This window comes from Nothobranchius furzeri, chromosome 5, assembly GCF_043380555.1.
Source record: "Nothobranchius furzeri strain GRZ-AD chromosome 5, NfurGRZ-RIMD1, whole genome shotgun sequence".
Classification (NCBI taxonomy): domain Eukaryota; kingdom Metazoa; phylum Chordata; class Actinopteri; order Cyprinodontiformes; family Nothobranchiidae; genus Nothobranchius; species Nothobranchius furzeri.
Window position 1 is genome coordinate 82,931,424 of NC_091745.1, and position 24,234 is coordinate 82,955,657.

The 24,234-nt window shown below is 42.2% G+C and overlaps 2 protein-coding genes across 2 annotated transcripts; both read left to right on the plus strand.

The window, feature by feature from the left end:
* The first annotated feature begins 1,540 nt into the window (after positions 1 to 1,540).
* grinab (glutamate receptor, ionotropic, N-methyl D-aspartate-associated protein 1b (glutamate binding)) lies at positions 1,541 to 21,071 on the plus strand. The gene is made up of 6 exons (XM_015976761.3): positions 1,541 to 1,998; positions 2,102 to 2,205; positions 14,760 to 14,960; positions 15,244 to 15,372; positions 15,461 to 15,604; positions 20,348 to 21,071. The coding sequence occupies exons 1-6, from the start codon at positions 1,674 to 1,676 to the stop codon at positions 20,495 to 20,497; spliced, it is 1,053 nt and encodes a 350-aa protein (XP_015832247.1). The 5' UTR covers positions 1,541 to 1,673; the 3' UTR covers positions 20,498 to 21,071.
* LOC107396918 (speriolin-like protein) lies at positions 21,071 to 22,476 on the plus strand. The gene is made up of 4 exons (XM_015976762.3): positions 21,071 to 21,314; positions 21,501 to 21,698; positions 21,775 to 21,899; positions 22,064 to 22,476. The coding sequence occupies exons 1-4, from the start codon at positions 21,155 to 21,157 to the stop codon at positions 22,394 to 22,396; spliced, it is 816 nt and encodes a 271-aa protein (XP_015832248.1). The 5' UTR covers positions 21,071 to 21,154; the 3' UTR covers positions 22,397 to 22,476.
* The last annotated feature ends 1,758 nt before the right edge of the window (positions 22,477 to 24,234 follow it).

Genomic DNA, 24,234 nt, shown 5'->3' on the forward strand with positions numbered 1-24,234 from the left:
GCCAGCTCCAGAACGACTGCATCCAGCTCTTCTATCTTAAAATCAGATTCACACGTTTCCTTAAATGTGTTATCAATGACGGGTATTTGTTTATGCAATAATTTAAAAAAATGTAGTTGCGTCCCTCATAGAAAACGCTGAGGAATAAAGCTCACTATACAATTTTAATACTTCTCTCTCGGTTGTTTTATTATCCTTGCATTTTACACCATTAATCAGCAAGATTGAGATGGCTTTATTTTCCTGTCTTCTTTTCTCCATTTTGCTAAATATGTTGTGTTTTTTCTCCCTCCTCCATCCATTTTGCTGTTGAAGCTCCTTGGGCTCTGTTTCTATAAAAATCATCCAATTTGGCTTGCAGATATAGTAAGTTTTATCCTCACTAGTCATTTCTATTTTGTTGCAGCACCTCTCCTGCAGAAGCTCACATTCCTGTTTTGTTCTTTCTTTGTTCAAGTCTTTACTTTTTTTAATCAAATATAATCTTAAACTTTACATATTCCCATTTGCTGCAGAAGCTCTCTATTTTGCCATCCTTCACAATTGCTGATATTATTCCTTTTATTTTCCCACAGTATTCTTTATCATTTAGCAGATTAGCATTGAATTTCAAAAAGCCCTTACTTTTATTATTCCTATTCTTTGAATTCAATGTTATTTCAATTACACAGTGATCTGTTGATGGAGCTTTGGAGATTACAGTATCAGAGACAAATCTTTCCAATGACTGCGTAACCAGCCATCAATTCTCGATTTTGTGGTTCCGTTAGGTTTATACCAAGAGAACATTTTCTTCCCTGGGTTCTTATCCCTCCAAATATCCATCAGGTAATTCCATCCATCCATCCATTGTCTGAACCCGCTTTGTCTACATAGGTAACGGAGTGACCCCAAAACCAGAAGCAGGAGGAAGCTCTGGGCACATCAACCCAAATGACCCCGGTTGCCCATTGACCGCTGGTGCCCATATTCAGCGGTCAATGGGCAATCAGGCGGGGTACACGACAGAGCCAGTACATCGCAGCGCAACCATCAGGTAATTATTCCTGATAAATTCGACCATAAGAGAATTAAATTGGTGACTTTGAAACCTTGAGGGTGATCTATCTTCCCATTCATCCAACCCCCCCACCCCCACCCCCATTATGATGGAATCTGTGGGATTCATTGTTTTTAGCTCACTTATACCTTTGCCAATATTCCTAAACATGTGTTTATTTTGCGTAAAAGTTCTATAACCATAACCATTGACCAGTATCAAAAAACAACTATCAATCAACAAGACTGCCATTAACCAGTGCCCCTCTTCATCTTTTCTGTAAGTAACGGCCTCCCCCCGAAACTTGTTAAAACAAATAGCACCCCTGCTGACTTAGTGCTTCCATGACTAAACAATATTTTATCTCCCCACATGTTTGTCCAAAACTTTACGTCCACATCAGATGAATGAGCAGACATTGAACTTTACGACCTTTTGGGTGTGTTTATAAATCGCTGCTTTTCGAGGTTGATCTCCACCGGAAGTGAGAACAGTCACGTGACGTCGTTGACTTCCTGCTGTCTGTCAACCGCCACTTCCGCCAGTGGATCGGTCATACTGTTTTTCTTTTATTGTTGACATTTTCTAAATCGTTCTTCCTACTGGACCCCCGGCCCCTCCCCGCAGCGAGAGGATGACCACCGAGAAGAACGACTTTACTTCCGCGGAAGTGGGAGCCTGTCAACCGTCTGGCTTCGAGCATTCTACGTTTCCTCTCGGGTTTGGGATGAACATGCCAAGCTCGGAGGTGCACGGTGGGCCAAGTGTGCCTGGAGCTCTTCCTTTCCCACCTCCGATGACTTTTGCACCGGTTGCCCCTGAAGCTTACGGAGTGACTCCAAAACCACAAGCAGGAGGAAGCTCTGGGTACGTCAACCCAAATTACCCCGGTTACGCTGCACACGCTCCTCCGTACTCTCCGCCAGCTCCTGGCTTTGTTGACAGCCACGGGAACGGTGGTAAAATACTTTTAATATTATTCATTTGTGTATTTATTATGACAGCTTACAGCAGTGAGATCACATCAATTAATTTGGTATCTGGTTGTTTTTGCTTCTTCAGCTAATGTTTACCTCAGTGAGGAGGAGCCACCACCCTTTCACGACAATCAAGATTTTGACTTTGGATTAGACAACAAGAGCATCAGGAGAGCCTTCATTAGAAAGGTGAGGTGATTGTTATTTAACAGGGTGAAACAAACTGTGCAAAAATCGCCCAGGGTTGGAATTCAAAAACCCAGAGAAGGGATCTCTTGAGCTGAACCTTTCGAACATCAGTTTTACTAAAACTAAGCAGGGCCGGAGTGGGACATATTTTCAGCCCTGGAGTTTCAGACCCCAGACCGGCCCACTTAACGAATTATTATTAAAATCATGTTAGAACTTCATATGTATAGTCTACAAAAGCACACTACTCGGTAAAGCCTTGTAATTCAGTGCAAGAAAGAGTTGCTTTACAATGTAGGTTTATTTGAACATCAGTGCACATCTCCAACATTGTTCTTTACAACACATTCTCTAACAATATAACAATCTACCTTCTGTTCAAACAGCTGTTCTGAGATTTTCAAACCTTTAAAATGAAATGACTCAGCACTCCCTTTCACACTTTTTCCAGTTTCCCTAGACTCACCTGCACACAATTAAAATAATCATCTGTAAAGCTTTAGCACATTTGATATGGAAAACACATTTTTTGTAACCAATTAAAATATTTTCTATGGCAAAATATGCAGGCTTATTTCATTTTACTTCATTCTAATAGCGATCTGTTGTGGGCTTTGTGCATTTACTAATAAAAATACAACAGGTCACTACTATTATTTGGACATTAAAATTATTATAATGAAACTAATGTTTGCTTGTTTGCGCATTAGTTGGCTCACCTTCTATCCCAACAGGAGCAATACCCTCACTGCTGGCTCCTGGCTCTTCTTCTGACACTAAATCACACTGTGTGAAAATGGTCACAATTCAGCATTCATTTTCCTTTTTTACACGCTTTCTGATCAATGCTGAATCATCTAGCATTTTAGAACACTTTCATATAGAGCCAGGATAGTTTTCATCATATAAATTTTAATAATATTCAGTTCACTGACTCAATAAGTAGTACCTGTACATGTCCGCTCTGGAATTGTGGGTTTCTGCCTGGTGCTTATTAGGCCTACTGGATCTTGTGGGCTACAAGACAGTTTGGTGGCATCAGTCACATCATACTGTTGACTATATTACATAACGTTATGTCATGACACCATATAATTCATTATTGATGCTTAATTAACTTGAATGGTGATTTGCAGCCAGTAAAGTTTAACATCTTGACTTGCCTTACCCGTTTTATCTTCATTTGAAGTTAAAGACCGCAAGCTTGTTTGAGAAAAAAAGGTGCTCATTTTTGCACATTTAGCTGCATCTGTTTCCAGCGCTTTCCTCTTTTTAATTCTTGCCTTCTCCGCGCCACCCTTGCTCTTTCTACTTTCCATCTTTCCGTCAACTGCGTGGTCACGTGGTGCGCACAGGCGCATATAGGGGAAAAAGAAAAAAAAAAACGAGCTGCAGCCTGCAGGTAGAGACAGCCGGGAGGAGCGTATGAGATCAGCCCGGCGGCCTCAGTGCCATGACTGAACACCGGCACCAAAAAATAAAAATAAAATGATAAAAAACAAAAACGAGAGCACCGGCCCATGCGGCCCAAACATCGCGCGGCCCACCGGGAATTCTCCAGACCCTCCCGATTAGCCACTCCGGGCCTGAAACTAAGTACCGTATTTTCCGGAGCGACTTGTACTCCGGAAAATACGGTAACTAGCTTTGTTTGTTCTTATTGATTGTATATTAGTATTGCTTCATTAACCACTGTTTACAGTGTGTAGTATTTATTTAGAGATTTTTTTCAGTCAGGAAATAAAACAACTTAAAATGTAATTTAAGAGAGCAGTCCAGCCTAGAACAGACCGCAGCAGCAAAATACCTCATGTATTACACCTGAGAGACAGAAAAGCAGTTAAAACCATCACAGATTAAAAAAGGCATTAGACTTTAACCATTAACTCATTCACTGCCATTGATGACCAAAGTCGTCATTGGCAGTGAACTGTTGGACCGGTTGACATTTTTTTTACTGTGTGGGTGTCGGAACGAGCCCCCGCACCCTGAGAACAAACATCTCAGCTCTAAAGCTGATCTTCATTCGCACACATCACACGTCACGTGATCAGGAAGCAGAACATCCATGCGTTAGGAGATCGGTTTGGGCCGCTGCTGTAAAAAAAATGAGGAGCGAACCGAAAAAGCTTCTGCCGATCACAATTCAACAACGGATTATGAAAGAACGGATAACGCTCGAAACGCGCGGATTCTTCCTGATGTAAGAGGTGAGTCTCCGCTTTGTTTTGTTAGTTTTGGCGTTGACATCATCCTAGCGCGCAACGTTCTGTGACTCTTAAAAAACCAGTAAAAACTGTGAGAAACGTTAACAGCGAATGGCTTTACCAATCATGAAATGGATGGCAGTGAATGAGTTAAGGGTACAATATGTAAGAATGAAGTAACGTGTACTTTTTGGGCAAAAATCACCATTTTTGAAGCCAAATGTGGCATTCACGTGAATCGTGTAGGTCCAATGAGTTTTTGTTTGGGGGGTCTTGTGTCGGGTTTCAGTCAGTCTCATGAGAATCAATTAGAGAAGGGAGGAAGGACTCTTACTCACAATCTTTGTTCTAGTGTGTTAGTCATGTGTCGTTATTTGACCAATCACACGCTGCACGCGGCGAGGCAGCAGCGGCACTCACGGTGAGTATGAGCGCTGTCGCTTTAACTTCTTGTAGCGGTTGAGTTTAAAGTTTGTCAGATCGAACAAAATCACCACTAAAAAATACAGTTTTCTGTCAAGGACTTTAGCAGATTTACCTTTATAGATAGTCATGGGGCTCGTTGTGTTTTTTTTAAATTTGTTTTGGAGTTACGTTCGGAGTAAACCCCGCCAGTATTTAACCCCGTTAAAAACTAATATTAGTAACAGATTCTTTTCTGGTAAGAAATGGCCGCCTGTATGCTACAGCCTTCACCCTCCAAGTTTGCAGGCATGGAAGTAAGAATGACGTCCTGTGTTCAAACTGGGTCCCTGCAGGCCAATTTTAAAGCCATACAATGCAACTTTTACATATTTTTAAATCATTTCCTTTAGCCAGTTGGTGCCACAATGACAATCTTTACAGCAGGGGTGTCAAGCCCACTGGGCCGAAGTCGCGGGCCAAACTTCATATTTTTTGAAAAAGTGAGGGCAAATGTGCACATTTTCCTTTATCTACAGATATGCACTGTTGAACATTTTCATTTGGAAAAAAATATGTTTACATCAACACTGAATGTGGAATAACCAAATTACACACAAGCAAGTAAATCAGAATTAAAATGCGCCAGTGGTCTTGTTATGTCTCAGATGTTTTATTCTTTAAAATGTGTATATATTCAGTGATTTTTAAATCTTTTGAGTCTTTGAAGTGTTTCTGTTTTCTTGTTGTTTATTCATTATTTTTGTTTTTACTCCTGTTTTTGCTCTTGTAATAAATGTCATCGCTGCTGTGACCAAGCTTTCCCAACTGAGGGACAGTAAAGAGATTTTCTATCTATTCTTCTATCTGCAGCCTTTCCAGTTCCTGTTTTGCTGCAGGTTAAATCTTTTTTCACGGGCCAACAACAACAATTTAAAAATATTTTTATTTTAAATGAAATTCTATATGGTGGGTTCGCTTCCCGGCCTGGGGTCTTTCTGCATGGAGTTAGCATGTTCTCCCTGTGCATGCGTGGGTTCTCTCCGGGTTCTCCGGCTTCCTCCCACAGTCCAAAAACATGACTGTTAGGTTGATTGGTCTGTCTAAATTGCCCTTAGGTGTGTGTGTGTGTGTGGTTGTTTGTCCTGTGCGTCTCTGTGTTGCCCTGCGATGGACTGGCTCTCTGTTCAGGGTGTACCCCGCCTACTTGCCCGTTGACCGCTGGAAATAGGTACCAGCCCCCCTCGACCCTACATGGACAAGCGGGTTCAGACAATGGGTGGATGGATATCTCACTTATTAAAGGTGAACTATGTAAGAATAGGACAGTAAAATAATTACAAAACAGTCCAATGTGTCACATTCAGGGAAGGTTACAATGACAAGCTCTCCCTTTCAGCTGGCTGGGGGAATGTCAGGTTTTCTGTCATCAAAGATGGCCGGCCCGTGACGGCCTTTCTGTTGACAAACAGCACCCCCTCATTCTTCCTGGTCCTAGAGCCAATCATATTTGAGCCGGGCGTGTTACTTCCTGGGTGCCTCATCTCCAGCACCACCGCTGTTTTGCATTTGTTATTTGCCTCCACTCTCCACCAGCAGCTCATCTCCAGCCTTGAGCTTGAGGAGCCTTTTTTCGTCCCGGTTGGATGAAACAGTGTTGTGGAGAGAACTGAAGCTAGCACACGGAGCAGTACAGAAGGATTATCTTGTAAACCTAAGAAGCCTCAGTCTCTCCTGAAGACTGAAGAACAACATGAGAAATAAAATGAAGCTAAACACTGGAAACTATTTTCAAAGATGGAGATGTTAGGACCAGATCAATTTCAGGAGGGATGCAAAGTTCTCCTGGACAGGTAAGAGTTGGTATTTTGTTGTTTGACCAAACAAAAAAATCAGACTGCATTTTGTTACCCCTGGAGCTCAAAGCTAATCAGCATCAACGCTAGCGGTGGTTAGTTAGTCATTTTCACTTTTCGGTGAGTGTGTGTGTTTACTAGTGTTTATTTTGTTACAGAATGTCCGCCGACATGTGAGGAGGGTTCAAATGCTCAGTATTTATAACCTCAGAGCTTCCTGGTATCAGCCCCGCTGTCGGTGGCCTTCATGGCCCGCAGCCGGGACTGAGGCTTGGTTGGGCGGCTCGGCGCTGCTCAGCACCATGGCAGTTCCTGCCCTGCTGTCGTGGGTAGAGCTTTTTGGGTGCATGGTGTTAAGATGGGAAAGTGCTACTAATTATGTCACCTGTGTACAATGTTGGTTTATTTTATTACAAAAAAATTATATAATTATAATTTTCCTGTTGTTTTGCTTGCATAAATTAGCGCTTTATTACTGAAAATAAATAATAGCGCCTTAAAATGAAAGTGATCTGTTTATTACTACCAAGGAAATAATGACCAGGGTTTATTATCTCCAGTGTTTTAGTGAATCCCATCTTCAAATTCTAGTTACTGCTAAGGTAAATGCTGTCTTCATGTCACGTTTATCAGTTATGAACACGTTAATTTTGATCCTGCAGCAAAAACAAGCTGTTTCAGCCACCATATGATCACCATTAGCATTCCTGAGACCCTTCACCAGCACATCTTGGGGTGAACATGCAAATAACTTCAGCTGTGTCTGAAGAATCATAACAAACAACATGCTAGTTGTAGTAATGAGCTCAACTGGAAAGCTAATGGCTGAATGAGCTGATGGAGGTTCACACTAGGGCTGCTCGATTATGGCAAAAATGATGATCACGATTATTCTGACTAAAACTGAGATCTTGATCATTTAAGATGATTTTTAAATAATGTTGATTTTATTTATTTATTTTATAAAATTGCACAGGGCACAATCAGAGAGGGGAAATAATCATCTCTAACTGCTAGTATAAAAGAGCCAATAGACTTGCTCATAGTTTATGACCCAAAGGTTCAGACTGAGGTTTACCTTATCTAACCCTAACCCAACACATACCCACTTTGATAAAAATATCTTGCAGATACTGACGGCAAGAGTTATACAGTGAATTTATAATATAAAATAAATAGAAACAAACATCTAGTGAACTTCCACAAAGTGTTGCATAATAGTTATTTGGTCCTCTCCAGCAGTGCTGTGGGGGGTGTACCAGCAATGTGTAGCTTGGAGACACTATTGTTTGTCAGCGTGAGAAACATACTTCTAAACTATTTATTTACAGGTCCCATTAGTTCATGCTACCCATCTCCCTGCTTTTACAGTGATCGGAGGTGCGCTGCAACACACACACCCTCTCCCAGTCTCATGGCAGTCAGAGACTCGCTGCGTGTGTGATGTATGTGTGCAGCTTTTGCCTTTTTTAGCAGCTCAGGAGCCTGGGGGTACAGTGTGTGTGTCATACACTCCGGCTCTGAGAGCCGTTTCGCGACAGACACATCATTGCATCATTCCGTTTCCTAATGTCTGGAGCGCAGGCTGAGTGTTTGGCTAACCTGCAGACGTCTCCTCAAATAATAATACATTTTATTTCAAGCGCCTTTCAAAGCTCTCAAGGTCACTGTACAGGACAAAATATAACAAGCAAGCAATACAAACAACAAGAAATAAATGCTAAAAGTAATTCCCAAAGGTGGAGTCGGAGCAGTGCGATGGATAATAGACTAAAAAGAGTAGATGGATGGAGGACAGTTACAGTGAGTAAGCCAGGCAGAACATGTGAGTTTTGAGTTGAGACTTGAAGGTTGAGAAGGAGTTTATATTGCGGAGGTCGGGCGGTAGAGTGTTCCAGAGTTTTGGAGCTGAGTGACTGAAAGCTCTGGCTCCCATAGTACTAAATGATGGCAAAGGAGCTTTGGAGCCTTTAGATGACCTGATGACTCCAGGAGGTTTGCATCACCAATATGATTTCAGCAAAGCCAGTTCAGAAGAGGTGCTCCGTGTTTCCCCTGGGAATTTTTCCAGCTGTGGTGGTGGTGGTGGTGGGGATGGGGGGGGGGGGGATGACCCGTCTCACCTTTATGTTAATATTGTTTTATTTGATGCACTCCACTTTGAACTGCACTAATCCAGCAACTGCTGCATTTTAATAACTAGTATTAAAGGTGAATACACCAATATTTGCGCAAGAATATTTTCTGTTTTAAACTCTCAGTGACACACTTTGCAGGGGGGATTCGGCATTTAATTTTTCTTGGCGTCTGGAAAAACATCTTCTTCTGCCCCCTTTATTTGACTTTCTGCCCCCTTTATTTTGGTCCAAGACCATTACTGGGCTGGCCCTGTTAAACACCTTCTACACCCCTGCTTAGTAGACTTAATGAAGTATTTTAAGCCAGTATAAAAATGACTGAAACACAAATTTACTTGGTATAGTGTACTGTTTTTTTAAGTAGTTCACAATTGTGAAAACATAGATAGTATTTCATGGTGACAAATAAACTGTAGTTTCCTATCACTACATGGCAACCCAGAGAAACTGAAACTGCAGTGACCAAATCTGACCACAGGATGTCACTGTTACTCTATTCATACATAGTTTACCTTTAACTTTCATGTTTTGAAGCAGAAAAATTGCTTTAAACCAAAATAATTAAGCTCAGTTTGCTCCACTCTGATGCTCACCTGTTCGAGCCAGATACCTGCATCTCTGGGGTTGGGCTCGGAGCTGAGGAAGGAGAATCCTGTGTAGTTTTGTTAATCTTCAACACAGACACAGTTGTTCTCATAGGTATATGCTGCTGAACATGAAGTACATTTGAGCAGCATGACCACGCTGCTGGGTCAGTGTGTCAGGGAGGAAAGATTAAAAACTGCAGCAGCCACAGAGTCGCACTGACTTGAGCATGGCGTTGTATCAGCTCTGTCTGGAAGTTGGTTGGTGAGCTTTGTCAGCCGCTAACAGATTACTGAGCGGTCTAAATCTCTGTTTCTGGGCTTCAAAGTCAAACTGCTGAGTAAACTCGGTGGAGAGGAGTGTTTTCAGTTTGTCCGAGACAGAGGAGGGTAATGCTGCAGACACCGGCCAATACTGGCAGCACAGAAGGTGCAAACACAAAGGAGGGGGCGCTTTGACTGGCGTGGTAATTTTTCAAAACACTGGGATTTGTAGTCTTTGCGGCCAAATTTGGCCCTCGGGCCGGAGTTTGACACCTGTGCTTTACAGAGTGAATGAAATGTCACTTAGACCCTACCGGCTCCTGTGGCCAGAATACCACACTTGCAACTTCAGAGTATCCAGGCCATCTCTTTTAGTCTTACTAAAGTGGAGCTAACATGCCAGACTGGAGTCTGCTTACAGCACATGATTCCTGCATGTTTTAAAGTTAATTAAAAGTTCCACTAGTCATCGTCACACACTGGTGAAATTGTGTCTCCTCATTTGACCTTTCGGGAATAGATCGTGAACACGGTTTATTTGTTTAATTTAGTGAAGAACTTCTCCTATAGAAACTAATGAAGGCTGGGGAGACATTTCAGCAGTTAGATGAAGGTGTTACAAAGACGAATGCAGATCGAGGAGAGAGTTTCAGGAACTAGCAGAATGCCACATCAGAAGAGAGCTTAACATGGCAGGATTTCAATCAATCAATCAATCAATCAATCAAAGCTTTATTTATAAAGCGCCTTCTGCAACCCTGTCAGGAAGCCCAAAGCGCTGAACATGGTTCAGTTGAAGGTAAATATATTGAATAAATCAAAAATAAAAGCAATTCAAATTACAAAATAGGTTAAACATTCTGGTACAGGACAAATGTGTAAAACAATGGATAGAGTGAACCAATGAAAACTGTGAAATAAATTCAACATAAAAGAGGGACAAAATTCAAACACGTTCAGGAAACGCCAAGCGGAGGAGGTGTGTTTTTAGGCGACTCTTAAAGACTGGCAGAGATGGGGACAGCCTAACTGAGGGTGGCAACTGGTTCCAGAGTGTTGGTGCTAGGACTGAGAAAGCCCGGTCCCCGCGAGTACGACACCTAGACCGAGGGACAGCGAGCAGGCCTTGGTCAGAGGAGCGCAGAGCGTGTGATGGGGAATGTCTGTTCAGGAGCGTGACTAGATAGGGGGGACCACCACCCTGGAAGAAATGATAAACAAAGACGAGGATTTTGAATTGTGAGCGATAGCAAACCGGAAGCCGGTGCAGGGAGGCCAGAACCGGACTGATGTGGTCCCGTTTCCTGGTCCCAGTCAGGAACCTGGCTGTGCTGTTCTGCACAACCTGTAGGCGATGCAGTGATGACTGACACAAACCTGCATATAGAGAGCTGCAGTAGTCAAGCCTAGATTTACACTCTTATTTCCTGATATTTGGACATCTCGCCCAGGGGCGTGTCCAGGGAGTGGCCTGAGGTAGCACATGCCACCCCACTAAGTTCCAGTTTAAAATGACTTTACATTGGCGACAAAAGGCTTGGGTTGTAAACTCCAAAACAGTGCGTGGTTGCATGCACCTTTCACCTTGTTTTCTAGCCCAGGCATGTAGTATTAATATTATTTAATATGTTTTCATATTCACATACATAGTATTTAGAGTCCCACTCAACGCCAGTTGGTGGCAGTAATGCAACCAGAAGTGACTTGCTAACCACCACAAAAGTAGAAGATGAAGAAGGAAAAAAATGGTGATTGAGCAATGTGAAACTCAAAAATTCACTAGAAAGTAAATAAATCAATAAACGATTTGTGTAAATAAATAAATAAGCATAACCATTGGTGCCACCCATGAATAAACAAGTGCCCCACATGGGCCACCCCATTTTAAAAGTCCTGGACACAGCTCTGATCTCGCCTTGGATTGGATAACAGCAATGCGACTCTACCACTGACTCCATCAGCTCTGCGACATGGATGTTTTATCTCCACAAATGAGCATGGAGGAGTTCTGCTAGTTTCTAATTGTAATGGTTAGCTTTTACTAGCTGTTCCCTGGACGCTAAACATCGTGAATCAAGATGGGTGAGTCCATGAATGTTTAGCAACAGTGTTACATAGATCTGTCTGGCGTTTCAAATCCTAGAGTTTCACCGTCTTATTTTCTGTCGGAAGCTAATGCAGGAGATAGGTGTAGGAGACTATTTTCATGTTCAGCCTGCATGAATGCTGTGGACAAGAACATCAAGTTCACCAGGGAAGATGCTCACAACAACCAACTACCCTTCTGGGACTGCTCTGTGCAAATCGAACAAGATGGGAGTTTCAGCATTGAAGTCTACAGGAAACCAACTCACACAGACCAGTATTTGTATTTTGGCTCACGTCGCCCACTGGAGCACAAAACGTCAGTCATCAGGACTTTACACCATCGAGCTGAAAACATTCCCACAGACTGAAGGAAAGCAAAAGGAAGAGGAACACACAAAGAAAGCTCTCTAAAACTGCAGATACCCTAACTGGGCCTTTGTGAAATCTACAAAGAAGTCTGGAAAAGCATCCAAAGCAGCAACCAGCAAAGAAAAGGACAACAGATGCAAAGGCACCGTCATCCCGTACGTGGCAGGAGACTCAGAGAAACCTAGAAGAATCTTGTCCAAACTCAACATCTCAGTAAACTTTAACCCAACAACACCCTCAGACAGAAACCGGTCCATTTATAGGTAGCTTCTGCTCACTAACTCTTATATTGGCGGTTGTGTCGGTGCTGACACAAAATGGCTTCCATATTTTGAACTACCATAACTTTTCGTCCGTTTGTGCAATAAATGTCATTTCAATGAATTCAGAAAGCTGAGACTGTGTTTTCCAGCGGTGTACAACACATGGTAATGGATGCAATTCCCTATCTGAGATAGAACCAGGAAAAAAACATTCTGCTGCTTCAAAAATATGGGGGGGGGGTTGGACGCATCTTTTCAACTTGTGTCTCCTACTGGTGGAAATTATAATCGTTTTCTGTAAACATTGTACTTTGTTGTATTTAGTAATGTTAGTAAACTTTTAGCCATTTTTATATCACTCGTAGTTTATTTTTCAGCTGCGTTCTTCACGGAGGATTTTTATTTTTATATATTAGATTTGTTTTTGTAAATAATGGAAGAAACCAGGAAATCTTCTAGAAAGAGGAAACGTCCCTCAAGATTTGTTGGAGGATCAAGATGTGCCCTACAGAGTTTTCCCATCACAAACACAGTAAGCATCACTGCTCTAAATATTTTCCAAGCTACATATGTTCCAGTTTCTGCTGTCTAGTATTTCTGCTAATACTAACGCTACTTCCAGGAAAACAAGGCCTCCATGTACATTTGTGGCTGAAGATTCAGGTGTGGATGAAGATGCTTTGCCATCACAGCTGCAGTGAGTTTATATACAGTTTAAATGTGTTTCTGTGTTTCTTTTACAATTTTCACTTTCAAATATTTACTGCTTGAATAAACTGAATAAAATCTGATATATTTTTACTTTTAGAGGTTCTTCTGATGGAGGGCCGTCCACATTCACCAGCAATAGGCGATGTCAGGCACGTTGTGCTGCTGGAGATGCTCCACATCTTCTAAACTCCTGGAAGCCAGATACCGTGGACCCACGCCACCCAGGTTTATCCCCAGAAGAACCCCTGGCTATCAGCTGCCTCTCACCACCAGCTCCACAAACAAACCTATAGTGACCTCCGCTCAAGGTCACATACCTGCACCTGGAACAGTGGAGAGGGAATGAACAAAGCACAGGGCGAGTCGGGGAGGTGAAGGTGCACTCTGCAGAAAAAGCACTACCTGGATGTGCAAAAAGTGACCAAAGGGGTTCTTTCTGCAGCGGGACGGGAACTGCTTTGCAGAACACCACAGTCCCTAAAACCGCCCGAACAGTGACAGACATTATCCCATGAAACTGAGACGCTGTGCATATAAAATCAATACAAGGTTGAAACACATGTTAGGTTTGATTTCTGCAAGTTGGTTTTTATTGCATACTGTTTTGAGTCATTTAAACACAATAAGTGCAAAACTTTTACAGATGTTGAAATCTAAACCTGTCCTGGAAAAAAGGGTTCAAGCTGGCTTTTGTGTGACCTTCAGCCTTCCCCTCCTTTTTCTGCTCTTTCTATTTCTTCCTTTTCCAGGGTCCACTGATTTCCCTCGTTCCTAATAACTTTCTCTCTCCCTTTCCTCACATTTTTAATCACAATTTTTTATTTTTCCTCTTTTTCATAAGATTTTTTGATAATCGTCTTTTGTTTTTGTTCTTGTGAATTTTATCTTGAGAGGCGCCATATAAAAGATTGTCTTCTTTCTTTAACTTTTATTTTTGTGCACATAGGACCCTTTTTGACATATTTAGTGAAAGAAATAGACAAGAATGATCAAGTGGAGCTTAAGAATCACAGCAGTAATAGGGTTAAGCTACAACAAACCGCTACAGTTTAGAAGCAGTTTGAACCCATTTGGACGTTGAATTGATAATTACGCCCAGCTCATTAAGATAAGTGCACCACTGAGGCATAAGGCCTTCAGTCGCTACACCCAGGTGTAACTTTTACGCCTAGTATGGACCAGGCATAAACTGGAAGATCTAGCCTACAGTTATTTTATGAGCGTGGAAATAAGCAACGGCCGATATGTGCAGACGGAGAAGCTAACACAGCTGAGACTCACTAGGCTGCAGCTGATAAATTAGTTTATTTCTGTGCGTAAAGTGTAGAGGAAAGATAGGTGAACTCCACAGTTTAAGCACTATTTTGTTAGAACATTGTGTAAGGTCTATAGTAATGGTCCACATGAGCCATTTCTGGTCATTTTCCTGGATGCAGCGTTCTCACGCTGAGGGGGTGATGCTCTTCATACGGCAGAGAGCGTTTGTGAGTAGCGGTGCCATTGCCCAACCGTGTGGTTTGTTAAACAGCTGTATAATCACTAATTGCATTAGATTTATTTAAGTACCTTTAAAAACAAACCCTTAATGAAGGATGCCGTTTGTAACTAAACACAACCCACATGCAGAAGTGATCAGCTACGTAGTCTGATATGCTTCGGTTTTATCTTGCAGGTGTACTTGGTGTTAACTGCTCAGCTGATGGTCACCTTCGGGTTTGTGGCTGTTTTCACCTTTGTGGATCAAGTCAAGGGCTTTGTCATAAGGAACACCTGGACCTACTTTTTGTCCTATGGGATCTTTTTTGTGTCCGTGTGTGTGATAAGCTGCTGTGGAAACGTCCGCCGCAGACACCCCTGGAACCTGGTGGCTTTGGTAAGAAACATATATTTTGTTTTAAAGGCAAACAGAAGAGAAGGATGTTTCACATTACATTTCAACTTCCTGTTAAGCTCCTTACATCACTGGGTTCTTTCGAAAGCCAAGATGTAGAGGAGATGCAGATTACAGGAAGTGCTGAAGTTTGTCTGAAACAACAACATGAGGAAGGATCTTTATATTAGTTAAAGGATCACACTGCTTTGTTGCTAAAATCTGTTATTTATTGCAACTTTACACATGAGAGCAACGTGTTGATGTATTTGTCTCTCATTTCCAGTCCATCCTGACGCTCAGCATGTCCTACATGGTGGGAGTGATCGCCAGCTTCCACAACACAGAGTCGGTGATCATAGCAGTGGGAATCACAGCAGTTGTGTGCTTTAGCGTGATCATCTTCTCCATGCAGGTTTGGATCTGAGCTCCAGCTCCCTGCATAGATGTCATGTAGCGCTGTCACCCTGGTATGACACTGCTTTTATCTCCTCTCCCCACAGACCAAATATGACTTCACTTCCTGTTATGGAGTGCTCTTCGTTTGCTTGATTGTCCTGTTCATCTTCAGCATCCTCTGCATCATCTTCCAGAACATGATTCTGAACATTGTGTATGCTGGACTGGGAGCGTTACTTTTCACTGTTGTAAGTATTTATATAAGCAATTGTACATAGAATTTAGAAATTTTACAATAAAAGGATGTGAGTATAACGCCGGGGACACACTGGCCGCGAAGCGCCGCGAAAATGTGGCCGCCTTCATTCGGCGCCCTTGTTAAGCTATTCTATAGACCACATGGGCCGCCGAAGCGCCGCAAATCGCCTCGCGCCGGCGCCCCAGCCCACGCCGTGCAGCGATCATTTCGGCATCGGCTCTATTTTTTTCGCGAGCCGCGGGTGAATCGCATCAATTCTGGCAGGAAGTCAAACCTAGACATAAGAGGCAGGCCGGTAAAGTTAACAAAATAAAGCATTTCAAAATAAAATTCCGCAATAGTCAAATGTGTTCGTAATCAGACACTGCAGAAAAACCACACGAACACACACACACATCGAACTTGTGTGCGTGTGTGACCACGTGAAGGGGTGTGTGGTTTTGGGTGTCTTTTCACCGGAGCAAACAGGACAGAGAGGTAGAAAGTCTGAGGCAAGCAGTTAAGATGGATGACTTTAAATTAATTATGGAAGTTGAGAAACACAAGGAGCTGTACGACTCCCGAAAAACATGTTTATCTACGTACCCATTTCGGAAGAAACTGCTAGGATACAGCTGCAGAATTGGAGCGGGTTCCAAGAGATTCAACTGGCAGAAACAACTCATACCATAGGTACACACACACACACACACACACACACACACACACACACAAACACAAACAAACAAACTAACTAACAAACTAACGCACATGCGCGCGCACACACGTAGAGGAAAATACCTGAGAAAAGGCAGAGAGGAAAGTGTTTTAAAAGAAAAACTACAGCTGAGCCGAGGCGCGCCTCGACTGGGGCGCGTCTGATCTGAACTGAGGAGCGGCGAGCAGCGGCCGAATTTCGTGAGCGATTCACTTCTCGGCGCTTCCGCGGCCGGTGTGTCCCCGGCGTAAGTCTGTTTCTAGCAGAAACATTGAGCAGAAATGCAGTTCTGAATTGGACCAACTACTTTTACTGACCAAGATTTAGATGTAACAAAAGGGACAGTGGTAATCCGTCTGCAAGCGTGAGATTTACAAGCATGGAGCATTGTTCAAAGTTTATTGTTCCAACTAGGGGTGTACCATCTTAGGTACCTCAGTTCAATTCCATTTTGATTCAGGGTCCTACGATTCCATTACTAAACACGACTACCACTGTTCTGATGCATTGTTTATTCTCACGGCTTAGCGTTTTCATACTTTTAAATGAATCCAGCAAACATGAATTCAAATGACCAAATGCATTTAGCGCTACTATCCTATTCATGTAAGGGTAAACACATACCCTACATACCTTTGCATGAAAGCGTGAATAATGAAGAGAGCAACTTGCTGCACAAACATCTAGCCATCTTCATCTAACCCGGGACAGCATAATGGTAGTGTTGCCATTTTTTCACACAGCTTTTGTTGTCCTGACAAGTAAATCCCACGCTCAGTGGCTAACGCTAATAAACAAGCTTCCGACATTTAGCTGTTTTTTTATTTTTCTGGTGGTCCGTCGCCTAAAGTGTCCGGGCGGCAGAAGTCACTTTATGTTCCTCCCACACTTTGTGGCTGTTTTCATCATTTATAATCCTTTATGAACGTTTACAAATTGATTTTGAATTGGAACGTGTCACACGGTGATGCATCAATTATTTGGTGAATTAACACACCCTTAGTTGCACCCTCTGTGTGAAATCTGCTTTGATTTTTAATTAAGAATTGTACAAAAATGTGTTGCTAAGCAAAAAGAAAAAAGTCCCCCCAAAAAACAAGCTAATAAAAATAGGTGAGCATCAAAAGATAAACCACGGCTGTAAAAAACCTGCATTCAGAGAGAAATTACTTTAGTCTGCTAGACTTCTCTTATTACTCAAATGTAAATCATCGTGTTTAAGATGGCTGTAGAAGCCCATGTCTGTGTCATTATGGCTCCAACTATGACAACCACAGCAAATGTGAAACATCTCACACAGAAAGTATTTGATCCCAGCTGCATTCATTGCCTGTTTGTTTTTGCTTTTCTTTAATCAAACTTCACTTATTTCCTCGTCAACCTCGTCACCGGCAGGATTTCTCTAAATTCTCAGCATTCTTGTTCACTTATCTTATTTTTATGGAGTTAAAACAAAGCTTTAACAGCCGCTTTACGTTTCCGTGGCCACAGCTATTGAAACTTAACACGAGTCATGATTTGACGTTCAGCATGTGAAAACCATAGACGTAGAAATTGGACGCAGCAACTCACATTCCTCTCATTTGACCAAATGAAGCAAAATGGGCGGTTCCTATCACGCCAAATTAGTGAGGTCATACGTCTCTTAACGCCCAGACGTCCCTAAAAAGGGAACAGAGGTGGGGCTGTTATGGTGGGAGCAAATGAACCATTGTAGCTACTAGCTAACTTGGCTAACCCTAGAAGCTAAGAAGGAGCTCTGGGGCAGCCGCCCTGCACGGCCGCCTGACTTCCGTGTGAAGCTGTATTTGTGCTGTCACAAGCAGAGCCTCAGATCGCTGCGATCGGAGCTGGGCGCCCTGGCTTCTTACCTCAGCTCATGCTGTCGGAGATCGGCGGGACATTAGCTACATGCTAACCCAAAACTAAAAAGACCCTTTACAGCTGGTGTATTCAATTTTGGGCCTGGAGGGCCAGTATCTAGTACGTTTAATTTTAACTCTGTTTCAACACACCTGCTTTCAATCTGCAGGTACCGTATTGACCTGAATACAGGGTGACCCCGATTATAACACCACCATCCTTTTCAAGACTTATCTTCAGAAAAAGACAAAAAAAAGCTAATTTTTAAGACAATTTTTATTGAAAATTTTAGAACAAATACTGAGCAAAAATACTATTTTAATGCAAACCATCAGAACTTTGCTGACATGTGAAATCTGAAGTCAAATGAGGCTTTTATTCAGACGCCCTCTGCCTCGCTGTACTCACTCATTCATTCTCACTCATGCTGCTGCGGTCCCGGTGTTCCATCAGGTCGCCACACCTGCCGACTCCTCCCAGAACGTCATCCTCCTGCCATCCAGGCATCCATGCATGCAATGTTTGACGCCTCTACTGAATTGACCACCGTCATCTTAAAATTTGCATAACTCTGCCTTATAGCTCGTTAACTCGCCCCACTTTTGGTCCACTCTGCTCCGGACCTCTCGTCTCAGTTTTGTTCTCCTTTTGAGAACATACAGCCTGGCACCCCCAGCTGTTACAGCCATGTAATGGTTAGACCTCGATAAGACGACCCCACATTTTAAAATTAGTTTTAATGAAGAAAAAAAAACCTGGTCTTATATCGGGTCAATACGGTGATTAACAGGCTTCTGCAGAGCATGATGAGCTGCTGCACAGGTGATTGAACCACTGAATTAAGTGTGTTGGTGCTGAGAAATAACTAAAACGTGATGTATACCAGACCTCTGGGGCCGGAATTGAGTACCCCTGCTTCACAGGGTTAACAAAGGCCACCCAGCCCCCATCGTCCCCATGGCCAGATTACTCCACTTGCAGCTTCGCAGTTGCTGGTCCGTTTTCTTGGACTTATAAAAATATGAGCTTACATGCCTGGAGCTGCATTCTGCTTCTAGCACGTTTCCTGCATGTTTGAGATCACGAACACAGCTGATTTGTGTAATTTAGTGTAGCCTGTAAGGAAGGCTGGGACTCACACAGCGCCTATAGCTGGCGTACTGGGGACTGTCGCTGCAGTAACAGCAGCGGGACTCCCGGTTATTTGCTGAATGGCTCTATATTTTAACAATGGTAAAGGGCCTGTTTTTGTATGGGTCCTTCCCAGGATTTTACAACCCTCCAAGGCGCTTCGCAACACAGTCATCCATCCATTCACACACACATTCACACGCTAGTGATGATAAGCTACAGTGTAACCACTGGTGTCCTGGGGTGCACTGGGGTACGCCAGCGCCACCGCTCCCTCCGACCACCACCAGCAGGCAAGGCAGATCAAGTGTCATGCCCAAGGACACTACAGCAGCGTTCTCTGAAGCAGCCTGTTCCATCATTCTTTGAGTGGATGCAAATAGTGTTCAACTGAGATCCACTTCTGTTGAGTTTTAGTTGTTCTGGTGAAAACTTGAAAATACCTGAAATCTGACAAAATTTCAAGATCTGTTTGCACTTGCAGTCTGGCCTGTCACCATGAATACAAACCGTTCTGGTTGGTGTTTGCTAATAGACACAGGCAAAAACATTACTGCAGCAACCTCTTCCTGACCTATTTCTTAAGCAGGCTCAGCAGTGGGTAGAAGATGAACGACGCGCTCCACGTATCACCGCCATCTTGTCTTATTTATTCTCTCCATCAATACAATTACCACTTACTGCACTTATGGATCAGAATACATATTCATAGGATAAAATAAGCAGTCAACAAAATGTGTCACCCATGCTCACCCCGCCGTCATCCTTCCTACTGTCGTCTGTTTCCAATCACACCTGTGCCAGGTGCAGATAATGCCTCGGGGCGCACAGAGCGGCACGCCAACCTCCCAGGTGAAGCACAATTACTAAAATGATGAATAAACTTCCTAAATCTTGCTCCTACAAACATCATCACCCACCTTTCATTTTTTAGTAATGGGTGAATATGAAGACATTAAAGTGAAACAACCCTTTTCATTCTAGTGGGTTGGAAACGCTGTCAGAGGTTTGACCTGTGTTTAATGTCTTTGTGTGTTGCAGTTCTTGGCGGTGGACACGCAGCTGCTGCTCGGTAACAAGGAGTTGTCCCTGAGCCCAGAAGAATACGTGTTTGCTGCTCTGAACCTCTACACTGACATCATCAACATCTTCCTCTACATTCTTGCCATCATCGGAAGAGCAAGAGGCTGAAGAGAGAGAGCAGCCTGTCAGCGCTCAAGCAGAAAGTTGTTTTGTTGAACTTTCCATAATAATCCTGAATCAGATCTCATTTGCTCAGTTGGGCATTTTGATCACATAGCTTTTGTTCCTGCTTTAAAATCTAAACGAATCGATAAACAGTGAGTAAGTTGCAGTTTGACTGATTACTGGTGTCTGTGGAATCGTCTGTAATATTCTGTAATTGTAATATATGGAAGGTGTATCTTATGCTGTAGACCAGCTTCAGGGGTGTTTAAACTATAGAAAGGGAGGTTTGGGTTTTGTTTAGTCAAAAACCATTTCTAGGGTTCCAACTGAACCGGAGCAAAACTAGAAAGGAAGCCAGCAAGAGTAGAAGGGAACTAAACCAAAACAACTCTGTCTCCAGGACAACGAGAAACCCGTTGAAACACTTAGAAATGATAAACTTGCATTTTTGCTTCTTTTTTCTTTAAGTACTCTCAACTGTTTTCACTTTATTGCTCTCAAGTTTTGAGAAAATTTTAAAAACATGACATCTGTTCTTTGTATAAAGTAAAAGAATAAACAACATACATTCCATCGATGCATGTGGGTTCTGTTTTGGTTTAATTTTAGTGAAAGGTTCTGTGTGTTGGCCGGCTGTGAACTGTGAATCTGGACTGCAGGATGAGCCTAGATCCGTCTACAGCAGCCTTGCAGGCAAAAAATGTGCAACTCACACAGGAGAAAGAGCAGCTGAAGCTGATGCTGAGTCTGCTGCAGGAAAACCAGGACATGAAAGCGAAGATTCAGAGCTTCAGTGGAGGACCCCCGGATGATTTCACAGGTAAGCTAGAAGGTGTCAGCCAGGGATGCTTTTAGCTGCCTTCTGTCTTCTCACATCACTGAAGGGTTTCATTGTAAAATAACATTTTGTGCTCGTTTGACTGAGAGTAACTTATCGTGACCAAATACAAACTTTCTTTAAAGATAGCAAAGTGACAAGTAATATTGTTGCTTGCCTCTGAAACAGAAGCATCAAATCTGTGGCAAAAAACGGTTGATGAGCAACAATTCAGGAGAGTGTTTCAGCAAACTAAAACCACCGCCGAGCACCGAGCATCATCTCCCATCGACTTCCAGTCCTTCCTGCAGAGCTCTGCACACAGAAATACAGACCAGACAGCAGCACTACAAGGTCACCAGACAGAGTGTCATCTTTGTGTCTCAGGTGAAACTGCCACAGCAATTAAAAAAATAAAGGCTTTAATGTCACAAATTATTAATGTCTGACCATTTCCACTCAGCTCAGCCAAGAGTCATAGGAGAGATGGTCTTTCAGCTGGACAGGAGGATTCTGTCCCACATCTTCCAAGCTCAGACGAGGCTTTACGGTTTCACACTGCGCAATATCCCAGAGAAAATTGAAGAGGTAATCCTTCTGTGTTGTAGTTGCTGAATCATGGACAGTGGTTGTAATTTAAAGAGAATGTAACTAACAGAACCCCCTCTTTGATGAGGAACCAAGGGGTAAACATGTGAACAGTGGGCTAGGGATTCCCATATTAAAAGTGTTTTATTTTTGTGTGTTTACAGTTGAGTACACACCCTCTGACAGGGAAGGTGGACATGGGCTATCGGCATCACCTCAGCCAGAGGCACACACATCTGATGTCCAAACTGAGCCAGCTTGGCTACAAAGCAGCGCTTCATCCTCTGTTCTCTGAATTTATTGTCAACACCTATGGGATCCTAAAGGAGAGGCCTGGTGAAAATAGCCCTCATGGGACTGAGTACAATGATCCGGATTTGTTGAGGAGACTAATAGTGACCACCACTCCACAAAAAATGCATAAGGACCTACATGTGCTGCTTACTTGTCTCTGCTACATGGCAGAACAGGACAGGAAGCTCCTCATGCTCTGGTAGACGTCACATTACTCAGCAAACATGGACAGTACTATCCATCAAGTGAAAATCAGCTGCAATAAATTAAAAGAGGCATTTTGTGTGCTTGCAAAATTTCACATTCCAAAAACAAAACATTCCTGTGTGTTATACTAAAAAACAAACACGGTTGCCTTTTAAGACATTTCTACAGGATTTCTGGTTTCCATGTTTGTTTTTAATGTCCTGAGACCCTGCATATGAAGACACTGGCTTCCATACAGCATCTGTCTTTGAATTATTAATTCAATTCAATTCAGAAATACTTTATTAATCCCAGAGGGAAACTGATTGCTGTAGTAGCTCAGAATAATAATAATAATCAAGTCATCAAAGAGTTGTTGTATATTACAATGGCTGTTGGCAGGAAGGATCTCCAGTAGCGGTCAGTTTTGCAGCCAAACTGAAGAAGCCTCTGACTGAAGACACTCTTCCGTTGTCGCACAGTCTTGTGACAAAAGTAATTAAACAATTAAAAATCTATATTCTAATTGTTTACAAATAGGTATTGTATGTTTATGATGCCCTGCTAATCCCAAATGACTGGGGGAATTCACAATGCAGCGCCTTCTATTCTACACAGAGGACTTTGCTTCCCATAAGGAAGTTGGCATGGCTGGCCAGGCTACAAAATGCATGCCAAACAAACTCACATCTGCAAAAATACATTTGAGTTTCACAAACAAATGCAACATTTTTAAAAAAGAGAAATCTATTTTCGGGGTTTCTAAATGCTGTTTATCATTTTCAAGTTATTTCAAGAAAGAAAACCATAAGAAATTTTAAAAAGATTAAGTTCCACTCTCTCGTAAAAATAGATTTTTCTGTCAAAGCTAAACAGCATGAATATAAACGCTAAATGTTGAGTCCAGAACATGTAAAGTTCTCAAACGGAACTGAACTTTTTTCCGTAGGTCACGTGTCTGCCCGGGAGCATCATTTGGAATTGTAGAATGTCCAAGGAAGATCCCGCCTTTCTGGCCCCTGATTGGCTCGAAGGGCTCTCATACAATTGGTTATTTCATTTAACAGCGAACTGTTTAGCCTCGCTGCAGGGTTTTATGTCTGCAGCCAGATCTTAGGTTTTTGAAGAAAATGTGAACGTAGCGATAACCATTCGGTCCTGTTTCAGTTTCTTTCATTAAAGAACCTGATAAATGTCAAATGTGAGCTTATAATTAATCTTGTTGCATTTATCACACTATTAGCTTATAACAAACTTCTTTCTTATGTCTTCACTTTTATAGGTTCAGGCTGTTAGCAAGTTTGAACACATATCCTCTTATTAAATGTGAATCATTTAATCTATTTAATTCAAAGCTGATTATGATTAGTCTATTTTCACCAGTTTTCATTATTCTAGAACAGAAACAGACTTGCTGTAGCCTGGTAAGGCAGACTAAATAAATATATTATTTACTATCATTAATAACTTTTATTATTATTTTAAACTCTTCCTTTACAAAGTTTGGTTCACTAGGCCAGACCTGCTGCACACAGCTGGGTAAAATAGGGCTGTTTTATTATGTTTCATACCCAGGTAAGGCACACATGTTTATCTTATGGATTTTAATAAGATACCCTCAACACTTGAGAGCCAACAGATATTAAATAAGTTCAACAGTGTGATAAATGCAAGATGATAAAGGCTTATTATAAGTTCACATTTGACATGTTTTATTTATTTTGTATATAAAAGAAACAGAAAAAATATTTGGCAAAACTGGACAGTATTGTATAATATTATAACGTTAAGTTCACCTTTTCTTCACAAAATCCCCCAAAAGAGCTGTTCTGTTGGTGGCAGGAGGACAGTCTGC

What these genes read in the sequence shown, in the direction of transcription:
- grinab (XM_015976761.3), top strand. Translation starts at nt 1,674, where the DNA reads ATGACCACCGAGAAGAACGACTTTACTTCCGCGGAAGTGGGAGCCTGT. An exon ending in TGACAGCCACGGGAACGGTG is followed by an intron (nt 1,999 to 2,101) that starts GTAAAATACTTT and finishes TTGCTTCTTCAG; the next exon opens with CTAATGTTTACCTCAGTGAG. An exon ending in TGATCATCTTCTCCATGCAG is followed by an intron (nt 15,373 to 15,460) that starts GTTTGGATCTGA and finishes CTCTCCCCACAG; the next exon opens with ACCAAATATGACTTCACTTC.
- LOC107396918 (XM_015976762.3), top strand. Translation starts at nt 21,155, where the DNA reads ATGAGCCTAGATCCGTCTACAGCAGCCTTGCAGGCAAAAAATGTGCAA. An exon ending in ACCCCCGGATGATTTCACAG is followed by an intron (nt 21,315 to 21,500) that starts GTAAGCTAGAAG and finishes CCTCTGAAACAG; the next exon opens with AAGCATCAAATCTGTGGCAA. An exon ending in TCCCAGAGAAAATTGAAGAG is followed by an intron (nt 21,900 to 22,063) that starts GTAATCCTTCTG and finishes GTGTGTTTACAG; the next exon opens with TTGAGTACACACCCTCTGAC.